The sequence below is a fragment of the Danio aesculapii genome, chromosome 3, assembly GCF_903798145.1.
Source record: "Danio aesculapii chromosome 3, fDanAes4.1, whole genome shotgun sequence".
Classification (NCBI taxonomy): domain Eukaryota; kingdom Metazoa; phylum Chordata; class Actinopteri; order Cypriniformes; family Danionidae; genus Danio; species Danio aesculapii.
The window spans coordinates 55,980,285-56,001,663 of NC_079437.1; the positions used below are offsets into that span (position 1 = coordinate 55,980,285).

Below are 21,379 nucleotides of genomic sequence, written 5' to 3' on the forward strand. Positions count from 1 at the left end.
CTTATTTAAAGTCTCTGTGAAACATGGACTCGGAAACACAATTGGATTCGTACCTGACTGTTCTTAGAACAATAGAAAAGTGGTTACAGATACACACAGATAGACAGACACGCAGACACACACAGTGACCCGTCCTTCAATCCTGGGAGGAAAAAGACAGAGGCAGAAGATGAGCTTTTATTTTCATCCGTGACTGATTCACTCGACAGCGGTAAAGCTGATTATATCACAAATGGCATGAACAGAGGCAGAACGCACAGCATGAGCGAATGCAGGGGAAATGAGGATAAACATGAGAGGAACAGACCAGAGGAGATGAAAGAGAGGTGCAGGCCTCTAATCCTCTCCAAGATGAGAGTTCAGAAGTTCAGCCGCTCTCGCTCGTGATCAACTGTCCACTGACGATTTTAACTTCATTGGCTGGATGCGTTATAAACAGCACCTGGCAGATGGTTTATTTTGAATGCAACTTAAGGCTTCTTTTAACATGATTTAATCATTAATCTTTCCGCTGTAAAGTGATTTGATTTGTCGATTTCTTTGATTTGTATTGATCTACAGTACATTTTAGGATAAGTCATATTAATAGCTTGTTCCTTTTTTGTTCTTTAAGTTATCAGAACAAAGGTTATTGTCACGATTACCAGTTATCTTTTTAGATCACTGGAAAACATGCACAATAGCTTACAGACTACAAATCTGCCATTTCATGGACTACATCCCCATACATGCCCTCCGCTCACACACACGTTCCTCATCCTCACTGATTACACACACCACTGGAGGATTGTCAAGGACTAATTACATACACTATTTAAGCAGCACATACATTCACTCCTGTCACCGAGTCTTGTTTACATCCTAGGGGTGTCAAAATTAATTGTTTCTTCGGTGCACCGCGATGCAGACGCGGACAATTCGGTATCGGTTGAGTAATAATCATAACCATGTACTGACATCATGTACTGACGTCATTTATCTCATATCCGAAGGAGGTGAGCACGGCTATTTACACCACTACAGGCGCCAACTACTTAAAAACGCAGAAACTGTGCAAAATTTCACTGCGTGTGTGTGTGTTTTCTGGACAGTCTTTCACTGACACTTACAGCAGAAGCCTCTATTTCTCTGCGATTGAGGGAATGAAAGTAAACTCCATGTGTGTCTCTCTCTCTCTCTCTCTCTCTCCCTCTCTCTCTCTCTCTCTCTCTCTTTGTGGCCCATTTCACCTGCTGGCATGACTTTTCCTCTCGGCTGCTGGCGTGACTTTTCCTCCCCTCTCTTTTCCTCTGTAATGTGAACAGGAGTGGGCGGTCTCACAATATCGTGTGTGTGTGTGTGTGTGTGTGTGTGTGCGTGTGTGTGTGTGTGTGTGTGTTTGTTTGGTGCTGTCTATGTTTGTGTATGTGTGTGAATGAGAGACAGTGTGATGCTGTGTGTCTATGTGTGTGTGTTTATACATACAGCTTGTTATAGCCCCCCCCAAAAAATATAACACTGTGTCAATGCACCGAGACATCGAATTGAACCGAATCAATGGCATGATAATCGTAACCGAACCGTGAGACCAGTATAGGTTCACACCTCTATTACATCCTGTGACAAGTTTCCTTTGTCTTGTTTTGCCATGTGTTTACCTTCACCTTATTCTGTTTATCCCTGCCTGCCGCCAGCCTTCTGACCTCTCGCCTGTTACTTCGACAACGTTTCAGGATTGTCTGGATATATCTGTTTGCCTGTGTTGACCATTGCTTGCCTGACCTCCTCAATAAACCTGCATTTGGATCCGAACTCTGTTTTCAGTGTCACAATCCCTTGGTTACGAAAGACTCGGCCACTGAAGGGAATGTATGTGCTGCTTAATTAGTGTGTGTAATCAGTCCCTAAAAATCCACCAGTGGTGTGTGTGTAATTAGTCAGGATGAGGAACGTGTGTGTGAGCCGAGGGCATGTATGGGGATGTAGTCCATGAAATGGTGGATTTGTAGTCTGTAAGCTATAGTGCCCCTACTGAAAAAAACAGCTTAAACCAGCATAAGCTGGTTGGCTAGTTTTAGCTGGTCGACCAGCCTGGTTTTAGAGGGGTTTTGGCCACTTCCAGGCTGGTTTTCAGCCATTTCCAGCCTGGTCTTAGCTGGTCAGGATATAAAATGACCAGCTAAAACCAGCTTGACCAGCCTAGCCAGGTCGAGAGCCCAGCCAAAACCAGCTGTGTCCAGCTTAAACCAGGCTGGTCAAGCTGGTTTTAGCTGGTCATTTTCCAGCTTGACCAGCTAAAAGCAGGCTGGAAATGGCTGGAAACCAGCCTGGAAGTGGCCGAAACCCCTCTAAAACCAGGCTGGTCAACCAGCTTAAACCAGCCAACCAGCTTAAGCTGGTTTAAGCTGTTTTTTTCAGTAGGGCAGGTAAATAGTAAAATGAGCCTATTTTCAAAAAAGAGGGGGATTGTCCCTTAGCTTAAATAATTTTCCAATAGCTTTTCAGTGTGTTTATTTAATTTATGCTAGCCACAGGCTAATATTATGGCTCGTTTCCACTGAGTGGTACAGTACGCTACGGGTCGGTATGGGTCACCTTTATCTGGCTTGCGTTTCCACTGCTAAAAGTGTAACAATGGTACTCTTTTGGTGGGCGCAGTGTACGACAGAAAGTTTCAGACAACGTCATTTTCATTTGAGGAAATATCTACAGTAAATCTGTACGGGTCATTCACATATCATATGAGCAGCACTACTCACAAAACAGATGCTTCATACACATAAATACTTCTGTATAAATGTTTATTACTAACTTTTCTATGAACATGAGTTGATTATAACTGCAGATCAATGACAGTGCGAAATAGCCTACTGTAACGTCTGTAATTATATAATATAACTAAATAAATACAACATATATGACCACATACAAACCCTTACAGTCTCCGATATGTTACCAATTACAGAAAAACTACACACAGCAGACATTTAGTCCTTATTTAGGTTCAAAAACAACACGAAATATAGCCCACGGTCAGTGCAAACCTCTCATCTGTGTCTTTAATGTTCAGCAGCACATGTAACCTCTGTTAGACAGTAATTCCGTCATTCCAAGTTCATAATACTCCAAAAGGTGATGAAAATAGCTAAACATGGCAGTTTGTTTATGTTTTAGGGTGCAGATGTATCATTTGCTGCTGTTTTCCGGCTTCTCCTTTGTTTTTTCGTGCTTCACTCTCACGTTTGTTCCTTTCTGACAGGATCAGATATCAAAGTGCTTCAATGATCACGAGAATGTTATTAATATGAGCTCAAAAAGTTTGCTATTTAACATATAGATGCGATCGTGAGCTCTCTGGACAAAGTGAAACCTCTCGCACTTTTAAACGGGCTCGTAAAACAACAACAGGGCACAGCAGATTTTGTTCTTCTTGGCTTTGTGGCTGTTCATCAAGAAGACGACAAGGTTTGTTTGAGCTCGGGTCGACCATGGCTCTTTATTATTTGTATATATAATAATACGTTGTTATTTCTCGGCTGTGTATTTAAAACATGGCGGTTCCTTTGTTTTCATTCTGGCTTGTTGTTGCGCAAGCGAATGACGTATCTCTGTAAACCAGCCGCGTTCAGCTGCGTGTCTAGCTCTGCCTTTTGGTACTCTTTGTACCCTTTGCAAAGGGTGCCGAAAAAGTTGTACGGTACAATTCGGTTAGTATGACAGTGGAAACAGGCCATTACCTACAACATGCTACACTAGTACTCTGGCACCTTTATTATGGCTCGTTTCCACTGAGTGGTACAGTATGTTATGGGTCGGTACGGGCCACCTTTATCAGGCTTGCGTTTCCACTGCTAAAAGAGTACCTATGGTACTCTTTTGGTGGGCGCAGTGTACGACAGAAAGTTTCAGACAACGTTGTAACACCTCCTCTATGTATGCAAGATGTTACACTGAGGGAGTTCACAGAATTTTTATTTCACACATACTTAAATTTCAAAACTTCACAAGCCTGTTTTTTTCCTTCTTGTTTACTTTCTCTACATGTAAACATAGCCCAAACAAACAAAAGCATTCAATATATAGACGCGATCGCGAGCTCTCTGGACAAAGTGTAACTGCTCGCACTTTTAGACGGACTCGTAAAACAACAACAGGGCACAGCAGATTTTGTTCTTCTTGGCTTTGTGGCTGTTCATCAAGACGACGACATTCTGGCTTGTTGTTGTGCAAGCGAATGACGTATCTCTGTAAACCAGTCGCGTTCAGCTGCGTGTCTAGCTCTGCCTTTTGGTACTCTTGGTACCCTTTGCAAAGGGTGCCGAAAAAGTGGTACGGTACAATTCGGTTAGTATGACAGTGGAAACAGGCCATTACCTACAACATGCTACACTAGTACTCTGGCACCTTTATTTCCAACGCTTTCATTTATAACAAGGTTACAAGAATGCAAGGTTTAAGCTGACGCAGCAGTTTTTGTATTTTTGAACTGCATGTCAACATGCAAATATTATTGCACATTCCTGTACTCACTTTAAATGATTCATCCTTTTAGTTTTAATCAGAGGAAACAATGCTGTCTTTTGAATCTAACTGAAAGAAACTACAGCCGTCCCTGAAATACAGTAAATATGCCTTTCATGACATTCCAATAGCTTTTAATTATTGACTTATTGAAATGTTGACAGTCTAGAAGGGAAATGTTCAAGAAATAGACATAGCAAAGAGTTTTGTGCTATCATAGTCCCAGTATACTGCCATACCATCTGCTCAGATCTATCCTTTCCCATCACAAGCAAAGTAAATATGTTTAGTGCATAGTAGAAGTTTGCAGATTGGGATGCAGGCCATCGGGAGTTAATGCTGTGCCATAATTCTGTCGCAGCAGCTTGATACTAGCCAGCAACAGAGGAAAAATATAGCCCAAATGCTATTTAAGATGCCAAGGTAGTAATTAAAGCGCTTCGCTGACTCATTCTGTGCCAATCACCAGGTTCTTGGGGTCTGTCCACTGTTTGTTTTCATTACACGCTCCTCCGTTGGCCAGGCGCACAGACTGCATCTGCTTTGCTTTGCTTACACTCCGGCCTATTCAATTAGTACTTAGGCAGTTTGACAGAAGCTGTCTGGAGGAAATAGCACACTACGCCAGGTAGATTTGAACACAGCTACTCAATTTACGCGCTTCAGGAACACCAATACCTGGACTACTAATTACAACACTTCAGCTTTAGTTATAGGTTTATGTTACAACCACAGTGTTTTGTCATTCAGGCTTTTCACTGATAACATAAAGTACTTTGCTGTGGCGTAGCACAAATTACATCTGCCACCCCCCAAAAGAGTCCCTCACTGTATAATCCAAACAGCACATATGAATGCTGTGTCATGTGGCCTGCAGTTTAGTTCATGTTAGATTAATTGACTGCTATAACAAAGATTTTAGGCAACACAGTGGCTCGGTGGTTTCCACTGTCGCCCCACAGCAAAAAGGTCACTGGTTCGAGTCCCAGCTATGTCAGTTGGCATGTCTGTGTGGAGCTCACATGTTCTCCCTGTGTTCGCGTGGGCTTCCTCTAGATGCTCCAGTTTCCCCCACAGTCCAAAGAGATGTCTCTAGGTGAATTGAATAGACTAAATTGGCCATAGTGTATGTGTGTGAATAAGTGTGTATGGATGTTTCCCAGCAGTTCATTCCACTGTGGTATATATATATATATATATATATATATATATATATATATATATATATATATATATATATATATATATATATATATATATATATATATATATACATACATACATACATACATACATACATACATACATACATACATATATATCACCGGCCATTTTATTAGGTACACTTTAGAACAGAAACGTATGCCTTTGTGGCATAGATTCAACAAGGTACTAGAAATATTCCTCAGAGATTTTGGTCCATATCGACATGATAGCATCACACAGTTGCTGCAGATTTGTCGGCTGCACATCTATGATGTGAATCTCTCATTCCACCATATCCCAAAGGCCTTTATTATGAGAAAGAGAGAAAGGAAAAGAGAGGTTTCGCTTTTAACTGATAAAGCAAAAATTTTGTTATGACTTATATTCTTTTTTCTTCATCTACAGTATGTAAAGCTGTATATAAATATTCCAGACCAGTATGTGGCATTTTGATTCTTCCACAGAGATACACTAAAAACAGAGAAGGAGACTTGGAGCAGGCGGATAAAACTTCCAACATTGTTGTTGTTGTTCCTGCTGTTAAATGACGCAGTGGTGTCTGCCTATGGTCAAGGCATGAAATAATGGCATTATTGTTTCACAAAATATACAGATTAGCTCTACACACACACACACACACACATAAATGCGTGGGTGACTTTTTATATCTATCCACTCTGGGCCCCAGTTTCCAAAAGTAGTGGTTCAAAAAAATGCTGAATCTGTTTTAACAAAACGCTGATACAACACAATATTTTTATGTGTAAAGCTAAATGCACACAGTTATGTATTTATATGGGCCATTTTGCTTTCATCTTTTTTTTTTTTTTAAGATGTCATGGTTTCATAAGTTCAGGTAAAGGTTGTCACCTCATTTTACCAATGAAACAGTGGGGGTGAAGGGTCTGGAAAGGCTTTGTAAGGTGCCACTGCATCTGGCCGTAGTGATTATAATTTTGTAATAGTGAGTTGTAGAAGAAGCCATGTGCTTTATGATCATGCACAATGAATATGTGTAACAAGAGAACTTAAGAGCAGCAAGCACTGAACCTTGAGTCACTCCAGTGTTCATTCATTCATTTTCTTCTTTGCTTAGTCCCTTTATTAATCTGGGGTTGCCACAGCGGAATGAACCGCCAACGCTCAGAAAAAAAAGGTACACAGTGGTACAAATAATGTTCCTTAAGGAACAGTTTTGTACCTTTGTAAAAATTGTACCCTATATAGTACAGAAAAGACCTCTTATGATAATGTTCTGTGCCTTTTATGGTAGAACTGAAATGAAGGTACACAACCGTTCTCATATAAACGGTACAAAAGTGTTAAACAACTCCTTTTTTATTAAAATACCTATGAAAATAAATATTACTAGAAAAGGCAAAGTGATTTTATGAATAATTTCCATATTAAAACATGAATCATCATTTAAAAGTAAATGTTTATTATTTTAACTGATTGATACAAACAAACCTGGCAATTATTATTGGATTAATGTTAACAGACTACGCAACAAAGTGCAAAGCAACTATTTTATAGTGCAGCAGTCTTTATTCAAGGCTAATAATTACCCTTCACAAACAGAGCTGTAAAACAAAGCAAAATAACTCAGCACTCAAGGATATCCTGTTTATCCAAAGCTAATTAATAACTCAAAGAAAAGTGTGAAATATTTCAAATATCAGTTCCATGTGGCTTGTGAACTTTGTAGTTCGTCCTCTGAAATGCTCATTAGCTACCTGAGAACTTGTAAACCAACATGACTTTGTTTCCCAGTAGACTAATAAATCCCTGTGAGTCAAAGCCAGCCAATCAGATTAGAGCCTAGCAGTCTCACCTCTCTTTTTCTAGAAAGATTTTATTTGTGCACAAACATCATTCTGCCTGTGATTGTTTCATCATTAGACTTTCTGAGCGCAGCTGCCATTTCTGGTTTGTGAAGCTTCAGTATTCAAAGGTCTCCTTTAATGATGTGATTCTGCCTAGTGTTGTGCAGAATTAGTTTTTTCATCTGGTTGTGGAATCATATAGGTAAAGAAACGGGACTTAACAGTCCGGACTCAACGTTCCCACGCAGTTCTGATGTGCCACAGCCTGACAGCTCTTTATTAATGTCAGATTAATGGTTCATTTATGGGAAAACTTGAGACCCCTCGACTACATTCAAATTCTCATTAATTTCAGACCACACAGAGACAGATTAATTGGTTGCCCTATTTGCATGGCCCAGTGAAATAACCCTGCAGACTTATGATTAACTTTCTGCTTCTGGACAGAAACTGCAGCAAAGCATTTGACCTGCTGTTGCGGTCAGTCTCTGTTAGGTAACCATTTATTTTTTATTTTTTGGTTAGCATTTAATGGTCACCTTGGAATTCTACTCCTAGATTCAGTGAGGCAAGCTGAAGTTTTAGCACTGTTTGCTAAGTCAAGCATCACTACTATTGCTTATACTTGCATTTTACAGTTTTCCACTAGCAGAGAATACTGTTTTAAAAAGTTAACACCCGCAGCACTCTGGTAGTATGACTACAAGTTTTCTACTTCTGTTTTTCCAAGTATTTAAGCAACAATCGCACCTTCTGGATTAAATTATTAGCTCTGTATGCTCAACCAAACCGCACTCAGATTATGAAATCAGTTCAATTTTGAGCTTCCACCACAGTTAGGCCCAATCCCAATTCTATTTTTGTACCCCTACCCCTTCCCCTTGGCCCTTAAAACCAAGTGTGAAGGGTAAGGGCTTCAAAATTTACCCCTAAGAATTAAAACAGCACTACTACACCTGCACACGTCATCATATATGCTCGCGATCTCTTGGTTCATATGAGATCAGATGATCGCGACTGCAGTAGTTATTCCAGTTGCTTTATTTTTTGGTATTTATCTTCAGGAAATCACTGAAGGCATATATTATGTTATCACAACGATCTAATGTGGCAATAAGATTGTAACTATACTGCACATTTACACAGTGGCCATATTCATCTATGTAAACACACCAAAACAACATTAACATTATAGCAGACACTGTAAAAAGCTCATTCCCAGCCACTAAATTTTTCTGACAGGGTATTCGAGTGTCAGAATGTTGTGGGATTCAAACAGATATCGTTAACAATGATTAGTTTCCTAAAAATGCTTTTTTTCTGGGAACCTGTCAAATAAAATGTTTCTTGATGGACTGATATGCCTATGCACCTTGACTTATTAGGGATTATAAAACGCGGAATTTGGCGTTTTTTATTTTAGCGTTTTTTTAAAAAGCATGACGGTAAAACACGAACGCGGTTATGAATAAATGAAAACATGTTTGTTTGTCATAAAAATTCATAATAATTATAAAAAATACTAATTTGTGGATCTCCTTACTTCCGGGTTCAGCAATACTGCAGTTGTGACTGGTGTATTCTGGGAAATTTTCTTACCCCTTGATTTCGAGTGTGGTTCTGAAAAATCTTCGTTCGAATGGCTATTCACCCCTTCCCCTTAGCCCTGCACCTTCAAGCTAAAGAGAAGTGGGACACCCCTACCCCTTGTCATGAACGCGCAAAATGAGGGGTAGGGGTACAAGGAAGGGCTAAGGGGTAGAATTGGGATTGGGCCTTATTCTAGTTCATGTGGCATTACACGTGACATGACCCATTCAAACAGATATCGTTAACAATGATTAGTTTCCTAAAAATGCTTTTTTTCTGGGAACCTGTCAAATAAAATGTTTCTTGGTGGACTGATATGCCTATGCACCTTGACTAACTTCACCTTGACTAACTAAAGTCAGCCAGTTACTGTGGATTTGTCAAAACTAGACATGCATTTGGTGTTTTTATCCAGTTTTTGCTACTGTAGAAAGCTGTGCTTTAATGAATGAATTTTGTAGGTCACCATGTTCTCCTAACAGCGATCTAATACGATTTTCCATTGGTTTTTAGATGAAAATCTGTGACCAACAAAACTGCATGTGTAAACAGTCAGAGTACAATGGAGTTGAGGATCCACATGTAGCTTTATTAAACAGAATAGTCAGGTAGGCAATGGTCAAAACAGCAGCAAACTGGAGCACGCAGGTAATCCGAAGCGTAGTAAGAAAAGCAGGCGAATGGTCAGGACAGGCAGCAAAACAACATAAACAATAAACAAGTTCAAAAACACAGTCGGCAGTACACAGAAACACTTTGAAATGCTCTCTAATAGATAAAAAGACTCAGCAATGTGTGTGTGAGCAAGGTGTATTTATAGTCCTAGTAATCAGCCAATCATGAGCTTCAGCTGTGTGTCAGTGTCTGAATGATAGTCAGCTATGGCAGGAGTGATGAGAGCAAAGATTTTTGGGGGTTGTAGTTTATATTAGTGACAGATGTGTAGATCGCAGGCTAGATCGCTGGCGATCAGGACAGTATGATTGTTTCTGAAATGCTTTGGTCATCATGGTCGAATTCACAATTTTGGACTTGGGAAAAGTGATTAGAGTGGATGGTGTATTATTCTGCATCCCAATTCACATGCTATCCAATTTATTGAGCGTTAATGATGAAAACCTACTGTTAACAAGCAGAATCACTGAAGAATACACAAAACTGAATTCAGTCACAGCCTTGATGAAATGGGCTGGTTGACATTGAATTAATGGAAATAAAACACATTCAAGCTCTCAAAATCTCAGCAGAGGATCAACTCCACAAACAGCATCAGCAGATTCACTTATACCAACAGAAAATTGACTTTATTTCTATCAGACATCGTTTATTGAGAACTACATTTCTTAATTAGGTTTAATAGAAAATACATTTTCAGAGGTCACCATTGTGGTGAACAGTGTTTGCTTTATGATTCTTTATTTCTCATGTTAGCTTCTCAATGATCAGAGTTTTGTCAGTGTGAATGAGTTGAATCAAAAGAGTGTGATTGGACAGATTCTGAGCCTGAACTGAAACGAGTGTGGAAACTGTACTGTACCAGCAGCTAAAAGCACTGTTTAAACTCTGTTTTGATAGTCCAGTCTGAAATAATTCCAACACAGGCTCATGGCAAATAGGTTCTTTAGCCTTTTTTTTTTTTTTGAAACCACAAAATGTTCTTCATCATACATTTGTCTGCAGTTTGTAGGTAAAATGCACACTAGGACTATGATGCCAACAACTTTTGCCCCTTTTCGCAATAATGAAATTTACAAATACGTATTATTGATGGATAAAAGATTAGCGCATTAGTGCAGTACTTTACACAACACCAAATAAACCCCACCAGCAACAGCAGTTGTAGTAGCAGACCCTAGACTTTAAGAACAGACTGCCTTTACATGTTAGAAAGGCCCAAAGACTCTGCTTTTGAGTCTAGTCTTAAGCATTTAACACAGTGTAAGAGCTGTTATTTTATTTTACTCAAAAAAAATGTGTCCGTCTTATTATATTTTATAATGTTTTATATTTTTATTATTATTTAGATTTTATTGAACTCTTACTATATACAGAATGTTGCTATTCTGGTGTTCCTAAAAAGTGTCTTATAAATAGACTTTGACTTGTGCCTTAAGATTTGTAAGTGAATACATATGTGTATTCAGGTTTGGTCAGTTTGCTCAGTAGCTCACCTTGTGCAGTGTTGTGCTTATGCTGCTGTGCTTAAGTTCAAGTTCGGTGAAGCTTGCTTCGACAAAAGAGATAAAAGCTATGTAAAATCAAGTTAAAGCTACATGATCACAGTGCACTTTTGTCTTATGTCTTCTTTGAAAACAAGTGGTTGGATTTAAGGAACGGTTTGGGTCAGTGGTTTGCTACTGTAGGTGATCTGTACTGGACATATACAAGAAGGATATGTACAAAACTGACATACCCATTTAAAATACACAAAAATGTAGACAGCACCCTCTATTGGATGTGTTATCCGAAACATGCAACAAAACATACCCACAGCAATGTTGCTTGCGTTTTGCAAAAATGTAGCCTGAGGTACATATTTACAAAGAGCCCAGGTTGACTAACTCTTGCCTTTTCTGCTTTTCCTGCAGGATCCCAGAAGCAAGCACAAGTTTAAGATCCACAGCTATGGCAGTCCCACATTCTGTGACCACTGCGGATCGCTGCTGTACGGCCTCATCCACCAGGGCATGAAATGCGACAGTGAGTGAGAAGCTCCATCAGCCCAGGGTGGACGTTGCCCTTTTGCACTCACGCAAGGCCAACCTGTAACAAAATAAACCTGTAACAAAATAAAACAGAACTGGCCTCAGAACAGTGTGAAAGGGCAGCTCCTGCCCCAGGCCTACACTCCAACTCTGTAACATTTCACAAAAAGGTTCTATTGGTTAATGTTAATGAATGTATTTACTAACATGAACCAACAATGAATGTATTGTTGTATTTATTGCACTTTAGGTTACACTTTATTTTAACGCAATTCATTTAACTACTGAGTAATATTAATTAACTACAATTACTTGCTATATGGTTAGGCTTAGAATGTGGTTTAGGTGTAACTGTGTGTAATTAATTGTAATTTCTGTAGTAAGTTCATGGAGCGTGTGTAAGAAGGACACCTTAAATTGAATTGTTGTAATTTTAGTTAATGAAAATGAAAGTACCTAATGCATTAACTAATATAAAGCACACGTTTGGATTTTAATTACGCATTAATAAATGTTGAACTATAATTAGTAAATGCTGTATTGTTAATAATTCATGTTAGCAAATACATTAATTTACTAGAACGTCATCTTTGTTTAGCTGCTTTGACACTAGGCATGGGACGATAACCGTGCTCAAGGTATACCGCGGTTTAGAAAAGTCAAGGTTTTAAAAACCGTGAATTTTCTGCTATGCCGTTCCGAAGGTATGAGAATGATTTTTTAATTACATTTTTTACATTTACAAATTAATTGAAATGTTTCCCAAATTAAAATATATTGTGTATAAAGAGGAAACAGTGTTGTTTTTTACCAAGACATTTAAAAAGAATATATTTTAGAGCAGTAATCTCAACACCGTGATACCGTGAAACCGTGATATTTATATCCAAGGTTATCATACCGTCAGAATCTTATACCGACCCATGCCTATTTGACACAATCTACATTGTAAAAGCGCAATAGAAATAAAGATAAATTAAATGAAATTAAATTAAATGAAATGAAATGAAATTAAATTTAATTTAATTTAATTTAATTTAATTTAATTTAATTTAATTTAATTTAATTTAATTTAATTTAATTTAATTTAATTTAATTAATCTAAAATAAATTAAAATAAATAAATTAAATTAATCTAAATTAAATTAATCTAAATTAAATTAATCTAAATTAAATTTAATTTAATTTAATTTAATTTAATTTAATTTAATTTAATTTAATTAATTTAATTTAATTTAATTATTAATTTAATTATTAATTTAAATTAAATTAAATTAAATTAAATTAAATTAAATTAAATTAATTAAATTAAATTAAATTAAATTAAATTAATTTAATTTAATTTAATTTAATTTAATTTAATTTAATTTAATTTAATTTAAATTAAATTAAATTAAATTAAAAAAATGTAAATAAAATAAAATAAAATAAAATAAAATAAAATAAAATAAAATAAAATAAAATAAAATAAATTGAAAGATGAACTACTGGAACTTTTTTGCAAAGTGTGACCCAAAATTCATGGCGTTCAACTTGTCCTCGTTCATAATGAGTCAAGTGTGGTTAAATCTGTAGTTTGCATATACTAAATGCCTGGTTTGCTTAAACCAGAATATTCCTCTTCCTCTCAAGTGCTCTGGCTCTAATGGGAATGTTATCACAGGTTTTAATGAGAACAGATTGAAGTAATTTGTGTGGAAATAGCTGCATGTTTGTTATTACATTTATACAATCTGCTCATCCATACCTTTCGAAAACGACACTCAACTGCAAATTCCCATTTTCACGTGTCAACTTTAGACTCGGTCTCACATACACACACGCACACATATTGATGCACCTTTCCGCATGAAGCACATTGCAAAAACACTCCAATAAAAAGGTCTGTAGTTCCATTAAAATAAAGTATAATGAATATTTTGAGTCATTTATCAATTGGTGATATTCAAAATGAATAAAGTCAAATCTAACACTTGTCAAATGTCAGTTGTAATAATAATAACTCTGTAAGTGCAGGAACTGGGATTTGGAACACTTAGATCTTTACATGGTATAATACATAACACAATTCAAATGATTCTCAATAGAAACCAAGACCTAGTAGTCTTCACTAGAAAAAAAAATGGTCTTAGAGGTATTGTCTCATTTCTAGTCCGATTAAATAAAGCTTTTTCTAAACAAGTTAAAATTACTGGGTCCCATTTATTAATATACTGTAAGGGCCTTCTGCAAAGCAGCACTCATCCAGAGAAAGACAGTTATGACACCAAAACAAACTTTAACAATAATTAATGTGGCTTTTTTCTATCAGAGTTGGAAACCAAAAATAATGTGCTGTTTGAAAAAGAGTTGCATAAATCATTAAGGACTTCTCTGGGCCAATAGGAGCAGATCATCCATAACTATTAGGAGTGCTGTTTCGCTGGTATGAAATGCTCCCAATTCAGTTTGGAATTACTCACAAATATTGTTTATCTGCTTGAAGGAGCTAAGTTGAGTAGACTTTTTCAAGTATCTTTGATAGAACAGGCAGGTTTGAAATGGGTCTGTAATTTACTAATTCTTTAGAATCAAGATGTGTTTTTTTTTATTAAGAGGCTTAATGAAAATTAGTTTAAAAGTGTTATGCATATATCCTAAAAGTATTGATTAATTCAAAATGTTAAGAACAGGCTATGTATCTTCAGAAAACAATTGTTTTAAAAATTTGGTCAGTATAGGATCTAACATAGATGTTGTTAGTTGGTAGAATTTACCAGTTTAGACAGTTGTTCCTCTCCTACTGCTGAGAAAATCTGATATTTATTCAATAATGGTCTACAGGGCTCTAATTAGGACGTTCTGGCCAACCTAAAGTGATTGAACAGCCATTCGTCAAACATTTCTGTGTGCTCTCTAAAAATGTAATCTCTCCTTGCAGTGCATTTCTTTACTGGCGCATTGAGAATGCAGCAGATCAAGCATTTTCTGTTCATTCATATAAGAGTTAAGCGTAATGCACTACATAAGCGTTGACGCTAATCCTCTATATACCTAAATTGAAAAATACCACTCGACTGTGCTCGCAACGTCCAAGTGGAAACGTAATCCTAAACATATCCTAAAAGTTGTAGGAATAAACTCAAGATGTAAAGAACAGGCTATGCAACATAGACGTTGTTGATTTGGAGGAATTTACCAGTTTAGACAGTTCTTCCTCTCCTACTGCTGAGAAAGTCTGATATTTATTCAATAATGGTCGACAGTGTTGTATTTGGACACTCTAGGTAATCTAAAGCGAATGAGCAGCTATCTGTTACTTTGCGTTCACACGGAAGGTGGTGAGAGCGTCAAGTCTCTCCGGCCGCCCTGGCGACAACGCTGTCTGCCTCCAGCTCTGGCGGCGAGAGTGTCAAAATTTGCTACATTAATCTCGTATTTAAAGGGGCCATTAGAACATATCATATAAGTAGGCCGCAGATTTTCAACCCATCATTGATTCTGTTTATTTACGTGTGTAAATGTGTGTTAATTTATATTTATTCAGTTTTTATATTACAGTAATATTATTGACTAATATGAAAATATTCATATGATTTATTTACAATATAGTTTGTAAAGTAATATTTTCTCTCTTTTAGCAGATATATTATATGCGAGACTTGCTTTGTTTACCAAATAAAGTGGATCTACTGTAAACATTAATAAAAGTTAAAAAGGTATTACTTTTTATTTCATATATTAAGGTTTTAGTTATGATACTCCCAAAATCATTCCGCATAAATCCGCAGATTTTTCAGGAAATTCTTTGCATTAATAGCAAAAAATGCTGCAGATTTCATCTGGCCCTACACATCTCGTTCGCCACGAATCCAAAATGATTCCAGATTGGCGATGTAACATAAGTTTTCCAGCGAGGTTCATGGCTGAACTTGAACTTCCTGTATCACGTCTAAGTTAACGTTATATTCATAAATGTATAGGCTACTTGGCAACAAAACAGAAAACGTGTGTTCTAGAGTGATTGTCATCACGGTGACCGTCACAGCCCTTACATATGACATTGCATACATGTTTTATAAGCTATAAAATGAAAGCCTCAGTTTGGTGCGGAGTTATCATTATACCAAAATCAAGAAAATCTTTGGATTTGTTTGATTCGTAGATTTTAGGCTATTTTAAAAGCTGATATTATATAAGAACTATTAATAACTGTAATTTTCAAAAAAATAAAATAAAAAAGGGGTTTGTTGGTTGTAGCCCACCCTAAATCATCAACAGCCTGCTTTTTTAAGTTTATAAAGCGACTCCAGACAGCTTCTTTGGCAAAATGCGTCTGTAGAAATGTGTGTTTGCATGTGTTACCATCCAAAGAGTTAACAAATATACTTTAAGCCCTGGTAAGATCATGTTTATTACTAAGAAAACTAAATCAAAATTATATTTTAATTGAACACATCTGATCACATAAGGTACGCACAGAAAAGTCTGTTTAGTGTTGTGGAAAGGCAAAGCTGAATATCTGTTGTTAAACTGCCACCCAGCGGTCAAAAGCTGCTGGCGCACCAAGTACCGCTGTCGCCGCGGTATGAATGGCGCCAAAAGGAACACATTGAAGTAGTAACATCTGTATAAGTTACATTCCAGCATAAAACATGCTTTCTAGCGTGAAAATGTTGCGCACTTTTTATCAAATTCAATTAACAATGGAAGATCAAGTTGCATGTGATGTGGCTTTGCTTCACTTAATTATACAATGTGTCCATATGTCTGAAATATTCTGAAGCAGCAATACTGTTTTGTATTGTCGCATGAAATTATTTCGCTCCACTGTGCTCGCAACATCTCAGTGGAAATGTCAAAATATCAAATTATACGTAGGGTTCTATATACATACTAATAAAGCCCAGGGCATACAATATTATTGTGTGTCTGTGGTAAAATTGTGTTTTAAAAATTTTTTTTTTGTATATTCAAAGTGAAGTTTAGTTATAAACAAGTTTCGAGAGGATCACGTGCTTATGATTGCTAACGGCTGGATCCGCATTATCCAATTCTCAATGCACCAATCAGACGACTCCTAAGCTACTACAAATACCCTGGGTTACGTACCACCGCTATCTTTGTTTTGAAGAATCCCCCCATCCACCCCTACTCCTCCTTCTTCCTAGATGGGTGACACGGTGGCCCAGTGCTTAGCACTGTTGCCTCACAGCAAGAACGTCTCTGGTTCTAGGCTTTACCAAACCAGCAGACATTTCTGTGCGGAGTTTGCATTTTCTCCCCGTGCTCACGTGGGTTTCCCCCGGGTTTCCCGGTTTCCTCCCACCGTCCAAAAAACATGCAACATAAGTTAATTGACTAATCCAAACCGGCACTATAGACATGCTCCTAGTAAATGGTTATCTCTCAAGAGCAATCACTGGCTGTTCATTGGTTATTACAGCGGGGGAGTTCTCGAGATCTACCTGAGCTCAAACTCCCTTCTCGCCTTGCAACGGGAGGGAGCCCCGGGCTCGAGGATCTTATGAGCTCAGGGCTCTCTCCCGGGACAGCATGCCAAACAAGCTTATAATTAATTATCAGCTAAGTGTGAACTCTTGAAATACATTTTAGCGCAAACATTTGTGATTAATCATGACATTTCAAGCAAAATAGTGTGCATATGCACATTTAGTGAATGAGACCTATTGTCTTATTTTTAAAAAACTAATGAAAATTGAGGGATTTTCCACAAAAAAACACAAAATAATCTGAAAACGAGTTCTGAAAACTCACTAGCAAATTATTTTGCTTGTTTTAAGGAAAAACTTTCTTTTCTTTTCCAAAACGAAGACAGTAATTGTTACGTAAATGCTAGTAAATCTAGAAAATGCTGATTAATTGATGTACTTTTACATATTATCAACTAGAAACAAATCAAAACCTCTAAGTAAGATTTCTTTTTTGCGTTGTTACTATACGATTTATATAAATAGAGGTGACTTGATATGTCCTGAACTGCCTCGTTCTGTTAAATAGTCAGAACGTAAAGTAAAATATCCTTTAATGGTCATTTTTGCTGTTCAATCGTGTAGCGTTTGTTTACTAGTGTTTCTCTGTCTTGTTGTCAGCCTGTGACATGAACGTTCATAAGCAGTGTGTGATGAATGTGCCAAGTCTGTGCGGGACAGACCACACCGAGCGCAGAGGACGAATCTTCATGAAGATCGAGGTCAGCGGAGACAGACTTCATGTCACAGGTCAGAAAACTGCACGCACTGGGGGCGTCCCAGAATAGCCCTTTCTGTTAAAGATATACAAATAATATCACCCTGCATGGGGTTATTTACTCACACTTATATGGCTGATTACCAAATTAGAAATTCCATGAGTCTGCATGAGATGAAAATTCACCATAGCTATTTTCTAAATAAAGTCTTTAGTACTTATAAATCCACCAAACTAAACTTGTGTTGGCACCAGCATGACCGCTAGCGAAATTTTATCACACAGCATGAGAAAGGTCACAAATGGTTACCAATTATCCGCAGTCTGAAGCTCTGTGCTTTTAGTTTGAATAATTCTCTGTAGTTTCTGATTATTTTATAATGCAGTGTGGCGATGACTGAGAGATGAGCAAATAATAAATAAATCCAGCATTTCAGCAGAGTTGTGATCGTGTTCTTAATTTAGAAACAACACGAAAAGAAACAATAGGCTCTAAAGCAGGGGTAGGCAAACTCGGTCCTGGAGGGCTGGTGGCTCCAACTCTAATTAAACACACCTGAACATGCTAATCAGTGTCTCCAGATCATTAGTTATCTATAAGCAGGTGTGTTTGATCAGATTTGAAGCTAAACTGTGCAGGACACCGGCCCTCCAGGACCGAGTTTGCCCACCCCTGCTCTAAAGGGTTAAACCCCGAATTTTTGAGTTCATGCTAAACTGATGGTTCTACATTACTATAATAATAACTGACTTAATATGTTGCTATTTTTATCTGTTTGCATGATCCTTGGAAATTCGCATTAGTCTTATTACTCAGATTTTATAATACTTTGATGATGTTTTTCCACAAACTGACAGTTAGAATTAAGCTGCCATGACCGACCATGTGTTTAGGGTTGAGTGGGTTTAGTGTGTGTGTGTGTGTGTGTGCGTGTGGTCTTTGTATTCCTCGTGTTATGTGGACGAAATGTCTCCTCAAGTAGCAAGATCAGTCATTTTTGACCTTGTTGGGATGTTTTTTGGTCCCCATGAGGACGACGGCTCATAAATCACACAGATTGAAGTGTTTTGAAAATGTAAAAATGTTGAATGTTTCCTGTTAGAGTTGAGTTTAAGGGTAGGGAATGGATAGGAGGATAAAATATACAGAAAGTACATTATAAACATCATTATATATATGTGATGTCCCCATAAAGCACAAGCTCAGCGGTACGTTGAAGTCAACGTCAATCAAGTTGACTAGTCGGTGCAACCCCTAGTGGGGGGTAGCGTTAGGATTAGGAGGTGTGGTTGTACTTAGGCAATCAGGTAATGAATTCAGCAAGGGGGTGCATAATTTGACAGGGGTGCATTTACAGCAGAAGTGTTGGGTTTAGGTGTTAGGGTAGTATAAAGCCATATAATAAGCATATTTTACATTATGAAGTACATTACGCCTATGGAGATGTGTGCACATGTGTGTGCTCATGTCTGCACGTATATATATGTGTGTGGATGATTCAGGGTCACAGCAGGGCACAGGCAGGCAGCAGGTATGAGGGAGCTTAAGTGCCAGATGTCTGCCCTGATGCTCACAGTGGTGGTGATGGGGTTTGTGTGGGTGAGGGTCATGTGTGCCAGCCTGTGGCCACTCAAGTGAACACATTCCTGTGAGCTGCTGCCACCTCTTTCCTGCTGAGTGAGTATCATCTCTGCTACTCACACACACACACATGGCTGGAGATGTGCTCTGGTCTGCAGATAAATATATATGTGGAGATTTCATCGTGATTCCCATTCAGGAAGTCCTGCCGTTATTAAAAGTCATAAATGGTGGTTATAGTGGAGGAGGCAGCATATACTGTACTGCTGCATTTTATTTTATTTTGAAAGTGCACTTGATGGTATTAGCCAAGGTTTAATCTAGGTTTGAACTAAGATAGTATGTCTGAGCCTCGCACATTATCAGGAAGGCTGTTCCAGATTTTAGGAGCCATAAATGAGAAGGCTCGACCTCCTTTAGTAGACTTTGCTGTTATGAGTACTTCCAGAAGCCCTGAGTTTTAGGATCTTAAAGAGCGGGTTGGATTGTAGCAAGACAGAAGGTTGTTTAGGTAGATTTTTATCATACAGTTAAGTGTTGTGGATATTTAAAAACTGTAAAGTGATTTTCTTACATGTGTCTTTAATGTAGTCTTAAACTGAGAAAGTGTGCCTGAGCCTCGCACATTATCAGGAAGGCTATTCCAGAGTTTAGGAGCCATAAATGAGAAAGCTCTACCTCCTTTAGTAGACTTTGCTTTTCTGGGTACTACCAAAAGCCCTGAGTTTTGAGATCTTAACGAGCAGGTTGGATTGTAGCAAGACAGAAGGTTGGTTGGATAGAGTTTTTTATCATACAGTTATGTGTTATACATATTTAAAAACTGTAAAATGTTTTTATTACTTGTGCCATTAATCTAGTTTCGAACTGAGAGAGTGTGTCTGAGCCTCGCACATTATCAGGAAGGCTATTCCAGATTTTAGGAGCCATAAATGAGAAGGCTCGACCACCTTTAGTAGACTTTGCTGTTATGAGTACTTCCAGAAGCCCTGAGTTTTAGGATCTTAAAGAGCAGGTTGGGCTGTAGCAAGACAGAAGGTTGTTTAGGTAGATTTTTTTCATACAGTTAAGTGTTGTACATTAAAAAAACTGTAAAGTGATTTTCTTACTTGTGTCGTTTATCTAGTTTTGAACTGAGAGAGAGTGTCTGAGCCTTGTAAATGATCAGGAAGGCTATTCCAGAGTTTAGGAGCCATAAATGAGAAGGATTGACCTCCTTTAGTAGACTTTGCTATTCTGGGTACTCCCAAAAGCCGTGAGTTTTGAGATCTTAACAAGCAGGTAGCGAGACTGAAGGTTGGTTGGATATATTTTTTTATCATACAGTTATGTGTTATACATATTTAAAAACTGTAAAGTGTTTTTATTACTTGTGCCATTAATCTAGTTTTGAACTGAGAGAGTGTGTCTGAGGCTCGCACATTATCAGGAAGGCTATTCCAGAGTTTAGGAGCCATAAATGAGAAGGCTCGACCACCTTTAGTAGACTTTGCTATTATGGGTACTTCCAGAAGCCCTGAGTTTTAGGATCTTAAAGAGCGGGTTGGATTGTAGCAAGACAGAAGGTTGATTAGGTAGATTTTTATCATACTGTTAAGTGTTGTGGATATTTAAAAACTGTAAAGTGATTTTCTTACTTGTGTAGTTAATCTAGTTTTGAACTGAGAGAGTGTGTCTGAGCCTTGTACATTATCAGGAAGGCTATTCCAGAGTTTAGGAGCCATAAATGAGAAGGCTCGACCTCCTTTAGTAGACTTTGCTATTCTGGGTACTACCAAAAG

General features: G+C 37.7%; 1 protein-coding gene across 2 annotated transcripts in view; it reads left to right on the forward strand.

Annotated features, from left to right (window-relative positions):
• prkcab (protein kinase C, alpha, b) overlaps positions 1–21,379 on the forward strand; it is a 308,642-nt gene that overhangs the window by 193,236 nt on the left and 94,027 nt on the right. For both annotated transcript variants that reach the window (XM_056454262.1, XM_056454263.1), the window contains exons 4-5: positions 11,711–11,822; positions 17,920–18,048. In XM_056454262.1, the coding sequence (XP_056310237.1) occupies positions 11,711–11,822; positions 17,920–18,048 (241 nt within the window). The remainder of the gene's footprint in view (positions 1–11,710; positions 11,823–17,919; positions 18,049–21,379) is intronic.